This window comes from Silene latifolia, chromosome X (genome assembly GCF_048544455.1).
Source record: "Silene latifolia isolate original U9 population chromosome X, ASM4854445v1, whole genome shotgun sequence".
Taxonomy (NCBI): domain Eukaryota; kingdom Viridiplantae; phylum Streptophyta; class Magnoliopsida; order Caryophyllales; family Caryophyllaceae; genus Silene; species Silene latifolia.
The window spans coordinates 6,064,252-6,074,331 of record NC_133537.1 but is presented as its reverse complement, the minus strand read 5'-3'; the positions used below and the strand labels follow the sequence as shown (position 1 = coordinate 6,074,331).

Here is a 10,080-nt window from a genome sequence, read left to right as displayed (position 1 = left end):
CTCAAAAAGCCTCATCGCCAGCTTCTCATCCTCTGAAAGAAGGACCTTGCTGGCATCCATCTTAAGCTTCTTCCGGTGACCCATCCGTCATGCTCCGCCTTAGTCTCACACCGCAAATTCACTTGGTCTTTGAAAGGAGAGGGGCGGATAGTCATCCCAAGACCTTAACATACACCCACCGGTTTCTCCAGTCTTTGCAAGAAGTAAGTTTGTCAACAGAGACATAACCTTTCTCCGTGTGCACACTGTACCAACCGACGCGGCCAGAGATTGACGGCTGGAGATAATGAAGCCGGCGGAATAAATTTACCGTCGGGGCCTCCCCCTTGAAGAGACAAAGCCACACAAAGCCGACTATCGTCCTCATGGCCAACGGATGCAGTTGGGCCACAGCGACATTCATAGCTTTAATGATGGCAACGACGTACTCATTCAGCGGAGACCGGAGCCCGTACTCCAAATGTCGCATGTATACGCCGGTATGGCCCGGCGGAGGGCAACAGACGGCCTGGCCCTCCTCAGGGATAACAATCTTGTATCCCCTGCCAAAGAAGAAGTAACCCTCGAAAAATTTCTCACCAGAACAACTGGCAAACTTATGTGTCCAAGCTCGGTCAACGCGTAACTTGCAGACCTCGCCGTGATCCATAACGTACCGCCTCACCTCTTTGGGACGAGCCTCTTCACAGATCATCGCCAAAATCGTCGCGTCATCATCGACATCAGAGTCATCCTCCCATTCCTCCAAAATTCGAGGATCGACTTGGAGAAGGAGACCAGGGCCCCCAGCCTTATCGGAGGGCGTCCAACTTCTCCCCCTCATCAAGACGCGACGGAAACCCCGGCGCCGGCCTACTCGGACCGGCATCGCGAAAGACATGTTTACCATAAAGACTTACAAAATTAAGAAATGGGAAAGTTTGTTTGTTTACCTTAAAGAAAACACTCGCCGGAGTAACAACTCTGAGAATTAGAAGACAAAGAAAACCCTTGAAAGTTTAGAGGAAAATTTTAGAGAATGAAATTGGTGGCCAATTTCACGGATAAACGCCTATTTATAGGAAAAGTCCATGAAGAAGGACCAATCGAGAGAACGACCCATAAAGCGTCAACCAATCGGCGTGCGGTGCGTGTCGGACATGCAACCACGGGATGTCAATCGTTGCAACAGTTAGACGTCAATCAATGCAAATGCTGACCAAGCGTCTTCAACACGCCTATTCATATCTCCTTGCCTATTCACCTTCCTCAACAAATTCCCAAGCATCCGCTCTCCGCCGGCCGGGGCAATCAAAAACAACCGCACACTTACTCCTGGTCTCGGCCAGCGTCACTTTCTTTTCCACATCGGATGCCCTTTACACATCCATGTGGAGGGGGGATATGGTACGGCCTAAGAAAGACCTGGCCGAGGTAAAAGAGGCCGACGCAGAAGAAGCCGATGCAGGAAATTTCCCGCAAATTATTTACGCAGAATATACGCTTAAACGAACATCGGAGCCCATACCACGGCATAGACTACGCTGGGGCAAATTGATGGGGCATATTCTGCACCGACCGACCCAAGTCAACATATCGAGCAAGGTCAAAGATATCCACAAAGAAGTCAACGACTCATGCGGCTAGCCGATGCGGCCCATCGGCTGTCGGCTGGGTCTCGGATGGCAACTTGCCAAATGTAGGGACACATACCCGCGTACTCACATCCAAGACCCCTCGGCGGTGAGTCAACGGGGCCCGCCGGCCTGCCATAGGTCCCTCGGCCGAGGGGTAGATCGCCTTTCCACCGCTAGCCACTTGGCTACTACGTGACAAAAGGTGAAAGCCTATAAATACTCCTCAACCTTCATTGAGGAAAGGATCCCAACATATACACAACTAAGCCTAAATACACTATTCATCCTAATATCTTCCTTATCTCTCTACATTATACATTCACCAAGCAACAACTTATCCTTTAAGTTTACCGACTTGAGCGTCGGAGTGAGTACGCTTGGCACAAAGCCAAGCCCCCGCCTTCGTTCATTGTTGCAGGAGAGACCGAGAGGAACGATTAAGACCAAAGGAGAATCCAACTCAAGACATCATTCAACAAGCCACGGGTGGTAACTATACCTGCTCTGGAATTACACCCGGAACAGTCGGATCTGACCATAGAGAACCCGGCCCGCCCCTGGCCAGCCCGGCCCGAGTACAGGTCTAGGTGTGTGCGATAATATTGGATTTGTGCTTTGAATCTGTTGTTATGACGGGGTTTGTCTTGGGACTTTCTAGGTTCATTCTGTATTAGGTCTTAGAAAATACTATATAAACTCTCTAAGCCTCATCCTATAGTTATGCATATCATAGCAGTTTGTATCTAAATTCGAAATCTATAAACTCCTCAATATCAACAAAATTCTCATCCCTTCTGCCATGTGAACGTAGTTAACACAACGTTAGTGAGCCACGTAAATCTGTGTATTTTTATTTTATTTATCATTTTTTTGTCTTTCTCGTACCTGTTATAACAAATAATATGATACACACTTCGTACTTTAAATTTTTTCGTAAATAAACATATCCGTAATTCCAATGACAAACCTTTATTGTACAACCATGTGAGTTCATTTTCAACAACGGTACCTTTTTTTCCACTTTTCATACTTGAACTTTCATCGTATCTTTAATTCTTTATACAGATGTGTTACACGACAAATCCTTAGCTCCTTTGGAAATTTGAGCCACTGGTTACAGTTTTTTCATTTACCAGAAACTTAGGTTAATGATAGTGATCGATCGGTTTTATTTGCATTACATGTCGTCTAACGATAAGGTTTATATTTCGCTTTATTTCTTTATTTTGTTTCGTTATTTATTTTTTTTTTTTTTTTTTTTTTTTTTTTGGTGTACGAAGGACCGGCATTTTTAAAGTCCCCGGTGGACCGATAACCGCATGATTTGCGCAGCCTAGGGTTCGAACACGGGACCTCTCAACTCCTGCCCATTGGCAAGCTTTGAAGGTTAAACCCGATGCCACTAGACTCGCATCACTTGGTTATAAAACCGCAAAAGTAGTAAAAGATGAGCGTTATTTGTCCTATTATATCTCAATCAACAAAATTTGTGAAACGTGAACAATTTATTGAAGTTAGAATTAATTATTCTTATTTTGGATAGCGATACGGCGCCACCCGGTGGTACTGAAACTCGGCGTCACCCTAATTAGAAAAAACTAAAAAAAAATATTATAGTTTCGATTTGCGCCAACCCTTTAGGGGTAGAAATGTAAAATTAAAGTAAGATCTTCACCCTACCTAAATCACCAATCACCTAATACAATAATCAAGAAATTTTGCAGGAAAAAGCATAAAATTTTGGATATTTTTCATGATAGAAACTACTGCAAAATGTTTTAGATTGAAGGATGTAAATTACGATTTGCACGACATTATGATGATGACATCCCAAGTTTGTTTATCCATCATCAACGTTATATTCTAAAGATTTTCATCGTTTGCTATATCAACAAATTTCTAGCACCGTACGAGTTACGACGTTAATATCGAATTTTACAAAAGAAATTGGTTTTAGAACTAATGTGCAAAAAACTACAAATTCGTTGGAGTCGATTTGAGTTTGTGATTAGTTTTAGATTATTGTATTTGCAACTCAGATTCCAATTCACGATTTCAACTCGAGTTATTTTGCTACGCACCTAACTCCTAGTCGAATTATAGCTAGACCACTCGGCTTAGTTTAAATAGTTTCCTTCTATCGTTGTGCTACTTTTTTTCTACTAATCACAATGGTGAGCACTAACAACTATTGAGCATCATTTTAATGGTGTTTCGGTAGAACAAGGCACCTACAAATCACACAGCTATTCATAATATTGTTGGAGAAAATCGAGGAAATTAGAATATTGGAATAACAAGACTAAAAGAGAACAGCACATTCCAAAATTGCCCTTTCAGTCTCAAATTCAAAATTTGGCTGAGGGAAACAAAAATGCTTACTAATTTACCATTATACCCCCGGTGGTACCGAAATTCAGTGCCACCGGGTGGCGCCATCTCATTATTCTTATTTTTTAGAGGCAAATATGATCAAATTTTTTTATTCATCAATTAAGTTGCTTACTAGATGTACCATGTCCAAGTGTTAGAAGAATAGTAGTAATATATGACACAAAATGAGCAATTTAGTAGCTGTTTTTCTAAAATGGAATATGTGATAGCCTTATTTGATGGTAATGAATTTCAAAACCACAATAATCATATTAATTTATTTTATTAATTATTAACACATATGTTTATGTTATTTGAGTTTCGTAATTATGGATGATTGAAACTCGGTATTACCTAGTGGTATTGTCACATTTTCATTTGAAAATTGACGGATTTTTAAGTTAAGATTAAATAAGGTAAGCATGTAACTTGCTATACAAAGTTGTTATACAAGGTACTCCGGCCCAATAATTTGTTTATCTTTTGACTAAAATACTACTCACAAATAATAAAAGCGGTAAATAAATGACTTAAACGGATGAAGTAATATAAGTTTCAACTTTTAGAAAAAGGCATTAAGTCTAGAAGAAAAGTAATTTAAAAGGGTGTTCCAATTTTCAAGTCCATTATCTACCAGTAAGTGGATTATACATCTGATATAGTATATCAGATGATATAATTTTTGAGCATTAAGATAAAGTTTTTGAGTTTTAATTTAAAAATTTTGGATTTTATTATAAAGTTTTTGAGTTCATTTACTTAAACATTAATCTCAAAAAGTTACATTATAACTCAAAAAAGTTACATATAAGCTTAAAAAAAATTTGATTTTTGACGTCATAAAACTAAATGTAATTTTTAAACTCTATAGAACTCAAAAAAAAAAATACACAAAAACTTAAAAGCTCATTAAGTGTGAGGTAGTACATCTGATGTACAATCCTTTTTCTCATTATTTACCAATCCGTCCCATTGTAGACGGACACTATCTGTCTAAAGCTGTAGACGGATAGTGGCCCTCTAAAAAAACAGTAGGTCTTCTGAGAGACGGTCTCTTAATAAGGTTTATTGAGAGACCATTGTACAATTTTAAGAAAAAGTGGTACTAAAGGTAATAAATTAGGTACAAATCATGATTAATGATAAAATGGGTACATTTATTATGTAAATAGGTACGAAATTACTGTATTACGATCAAAAACAAAAGGGGTACGAAATACAAATAAAAGGGTACGAAAGATTGGTCTCTCAATAACTTAGTGAGAGACCGTCTCTCCCAAGTTTTAAGTGGAAAAAAAAATGCAATGGGATGGTAAGTGGGGATATCCATACATTTCCCAGCCACTTGCACTATCCTCTTATTTTGAAAAAGAGACCCTATCCGTCTACAGCTTTAGATGGATAATGTCCGTCTAAAATAAGAATTTGTGATTATCTACCTACATTTCGAATTTCGATACATCTCTAGACAAGTATTGCAACCCCTATATAAAGGCCACCATAGGAAACATAGTTTAGCAACAAAACAAGCAAGTTTGTTCAAAACACATACTACAAACATACATACATCAAAACAATTAGGTTGAACATTAGCTAATGGCACACCCTCCAAACCACCAACATTCCACCTTACAACAACTCATGTCGGGCGGGGTGAGCCGAGGGTTGTCGTCGGTTTCCGAGGATGGAAAAATCCTCAAGGAAATTCAAGCATCCCATGCTCATGATGCCCGTGACTTAGATGTCACCCCCGTCCTTAGTGTTATTCTAGACATATTCCAACGTGCCAAGCTTGACGACATTGTCAATACTACCGAGGTCGGTCTCTAAAAATCTTTCACCTAGACTATAATAATCGCAATCTCGCTCTTTAAACAATTTACGTAAATAATCCCAAATTTAATTCATTTTATTTTATTAAGATAATTCCAACTTTTTCTCAAGTAATAATTTTTATGAATGTAAGTTATAATTATGCAAATTGTGCAGGGCGGCGGAAAAGAGGTTGTGGCGGATGTATTGGCAGAGACGATGGGTTCGGTTGCTGCTGGACCTAAAGGCACAATGCTTGAAGCTTTAGCTGTTACCATCCAAAAAATTTGTTGTGAGGTACAATAATATTTAATTATGAGTTTTTTTTGTCAAAAACTATCTAAAATTTACCTCATTTTAATAAAATATTCTCACATATATTAGAGAAATGGGGTGAAAACAAATGTGCAGAGGGAGTATATATTAGGTAGATATTTGCTTGAAGGTTAAAAAAAAGAGTAACTAAAGTAACTAAGTTATAGAGTCAATTTTTTTTTTTTTTTTTTTTTCAGTTATAAGTTGTTTTTTAATTTTTACCTTAGCTAGCTTTGTTTTAAATTTGCTTCCAAACATTATATAATTAAAACTCATTTTTTCTGCTTTAATTTCTGCGTAGTTCTCATGCAATTGCACCGGCAACGACCTACACGCATCAACACTCTCGGTCCTGAACTTGGTCGGAAACTACTCATGGGACGCTAAGGTGGTCGTAACCTTAGCCGCCTTTGCAGTGACCTATGGCGAGTTATGGCTCGTCATCCTCCTTAGCCTCTCGAACAACCCCCTGGCCAAGTCCATCGCAGTGCTCAAGCAAACACCCGAGCTGTCTGAGATCAATGGGGTTCTGAAACCGCAGTTAGCCACCCTGAATGCGCTACTGACTGTTGTTGTTGATGTTGCTAAGTTGCTCATCGAGTTTAGGACACTTCCTTCCAAGTACATTACTCCAGAGGATGCTCCTTTGGCGACTTCCACGAACCAAATTGCAATTGCTGCGTACTGGAGTGTTCGCAGTGTTGTTGCTTGTGGCGCGAGGATTACTAGCAACATTGGCATCACTTCAGGGTGACTAATTATTAAAATTTTCTCTTGTTGCAATTTGTTTTTGGTTCCGACATAGTGTTTAGTTGCTAATCGTACGTTAATTTGGTTTTGTATTTTGTAGGTTGGTTGGTTCGGCCACTGAAGCATGGGATCTTTCGAGTTTGGTGCATAAGGGGAGAAGCGTACATGATCAGCTTCGCCAAAAACTCACTGTCTGCTATGAATTCATAGGTACTGTGCTTTGAAAATTTAGCATTAAAACTCACTGCCCGTCTGCCATTTTAGTTCTCTGTGTTTTCGACATTGGGGTAAGACAACGTGCATCTGACCCTCTACTAGGATTTCATAGGTACTATGCTTCGATAATTTAGCATTAAAACTTACTGTACGTCTGCAAGAACTTATATCATGGTCATTTAATAGATTTTTTCTGTGTTTTTGACATTGGGGTAAGACTACGGCCTGTTCTTTTGGACTGAAACTGATCTAAATTTATAGGATCCGAACTAAACTGAACTGAATTTATAGGATCTGAACTGAACTTATAAGATATGAACTGAACTGAACTTATAGTATCTGAAGTGAATTTAAATTAAGTGACGTACAGGATCTGAACTGAACTTATAGGATCTGAACTGAACTGGAGTGAACTTATAGGATCTGAACTGAACTTCTGAACTGACCTGCACTGAACTTATAGGATCTGAAGTGAACTTATAATCTGAGGTGAACTTAAATTAAGTGACGTATAAGATCTGAACTGAACTTATAGGATCTGAACTGAACTTATAGAATCTGAAGTGAACTTAAATTAAGTGACTTTAAGTCCAAAAAAACAGGGCCTACGTTCATCTGACCCTCTGTTAGGGACGATACTAGGTAATGTTGTTATCGTGTTCATGTACATGTTTTAGTTCATGATGCATCTCTAAAGTCGATTTCATTTGTAGAGTTGAGAAAAAAGGAGGAGGCATACAAGAATTTGGAAATACTCTTTCAAAGCACCCAAATAACAGACAATGTGAAGATCATCAAGTCATTAATCTACCCCAAGGATGACCTTGCACCTCTTGTCAAAGTCACGACGAGGCAAAGGGTGAGTCGTTCTCCTATGACTCGAAAATTTCAACATAAATATCAAAATATGGACTCTTTTAGTAACTATACATTCTTGTGAAATCAAATAGGTTCATTTTGATGTCCTTAGAGGCAAGACAGTTTTGCTATTCATATCTGATCTCGACGTTAACATAGAGGAGCTTGCAACATTAGACAGGATCTACAAGGAGTCGAGGAAGAACGAGAGTGAGTTCCAATACGAAATTGTATGGCTTCCGATTGTTGACAAGAATGTTCCATGGACTAAAGAGAATGAACAAAAGTTCAAAGAATTGCAATATAAGATGTCTTGGTACACTTTGTTCCATCCTTCGTTGCTTGATGAAGTCGCGACAAGATTCGTCAAGGAAAAATGGGGATTTGCCAAGAAACAGATTTTAGTATCATTGAACCAATTGGGAAAGGTTGTGAGCCAAAATGCTCTTCATATGATGCTTATTTGGGGTAACTCTGCTTACCCTTTTACCACTGTCAAAGAGGAAGAAATGTGGACTAAGCAAACCTGGAAAATCGACTTTCTGCTCGATGGCATTCATCCTGAAGTCCCGAAATGGGTACAGTTTTCCACCCAAACCGATCTTTTTTATTCAATTATAGTTTGATTCCTTCAATGTTATGTTTACATAATGTTATTAGTACTATGTGAACTAGCAGAATCAGCTAGCATAGCTGGTAAAGTTGTGAGAGGTGGTACTCATGACCTGGGTTCAATTCCCGTCAGTAACATATTTACCCAGTTTGTTGATTTAAACAAGTTTGATTTGTGAACTTTCTGAAAATTTAACATCATGTTGTATTAAACAGCTTTCGGAAAAAGTGCATATATGCGCATTTGGAGGAGAAGACATAGAATGGATCCGCAAATTCACAACTTCCATGAAAGAGCACGCGACCAAGACAGGAACAAAAATAGAGCTCCTGTACGTAGGGAAGCACAATGCCAAGGAAGCAGTGAAGAAAATAATCGACATTATAACCAAAGAGAAGCTGGCCCACACAACAACTGATGTCACCCAAGTCTGGTACTTCTGGACTCGACTCGAGGCCATGCTGTACTCAAAGATGCACCATGGAAAGAATGTTGAAAACGACACAATAGTCAAGGAAGTCATGTCGGTTTTGAGCTTTGATGGCGGGCATCAAGGGTGGGGATGTGTCGGGATGACTGGTTCAACGGAGATTGTCAAGGGAAACGGGCAGGTGATCTTGAATGCTGTTGTGAACTACAGAGAATGGGAGGAAAAGTCGAAAAAGGTGGGTTTTTTAGAGGCTTTTTTGGAGCATGTTCGTGTGCAATTCAACGCCGGGCACCACTGTAACCGGGTGGAGTTACCGTCTGTGGCGGGTGCCGGGGCTCCAAGTGTGGTTTATTGTGCTGATTGTCACCGTCCTATGGAGAAATTCTACTTGTACAAGTGCTGCACTGGTTAACTTAAGTGATTCTCTGGAAAGGAAAAAACTCGAGGATTTTAGGCTCTTTTTAAACCGTCTCATATAAAAATTAGTTTCAAGCGTGTTTTTCAGTAGGGTCGGTCTTCCAAATGTGATCCTTATATGGTGTTTTAAGATTGTTTTTTTTTTTTTTTTTGTTGCTTGTTGGCTGTTGCAATGCTCAATAGAGCTTGCTGCAGATTGTGTTTAGTTTGTAATCTTATGCTTTATTGAATGAATAAATAAAAAGGGCCTTTATTATGAGTGATTGAACATTTAGCACGGTTGGTCTCTTGAAACACTATCTCATGTCATTGTAAATTGTAATTCAAGTAAGTTTTTGTGTTAATCAGGAGTATTTTCTGATAGACTGGACAAATTCACACCAACCAATTATGCTATGTGCCATTATTTATAATAAGGTGAAATAAAGGATTTACTTACTAGGTGAAAGTGTCATGATCACGTGTGAATTAATAATACGGTCAAATGTATCGATTAGTTGTCAACTAGAGTTGTGAATGTTTCTTAAAATCGTCACACAAAGCTACAAATCTATCCCACATAAATACGTAACCCACTTGCATAATTGTTATGGATCTTATTTCGCAAAAGCGATTAAATTCATACCTATTTTATTAAAAAAAAAATATCACTAATTTTTAAAATAAAATTAAATAAAATG

At 38.9% G+C, this 10,080-nt stretch overlaps 1 protein-coding gene across 1 annotated transcript; it reads left to right on the top strand.

Moving 5' to 3' along the window:
• The first annotated feature begins 5,495 nt into the window (after positions 1-5,495).
• LOC141622539 (protein SIEVE ELEMENT OCCLUSION B-like) lies at positions 5,496-9,656 on the top strand. Its single transcript, XM_074438575.1, has 7 exons — positions 5,496-5,807; positions 5,979-6,098; positions 6,418-6,866; positions 6,967-7,076; positions 7,796-7,941; positions 8,033-8,518; positions 8,769-9,656. The coding sequence occupies exons 1-7, from the start codon at positions 5,586-5,588 to the stop codon at positions 9,393-9,395; spliced, it is 2,160 nt and encodes a 719-aa protein (XP_074294676.1). The 5' UTR covers positions 5,496-5,585; the 3' UTR covers positions 9,396-9,656.
• The last annotated feature ends 424 nt before the right edge of the window (positions 9,657-10,080 follow it).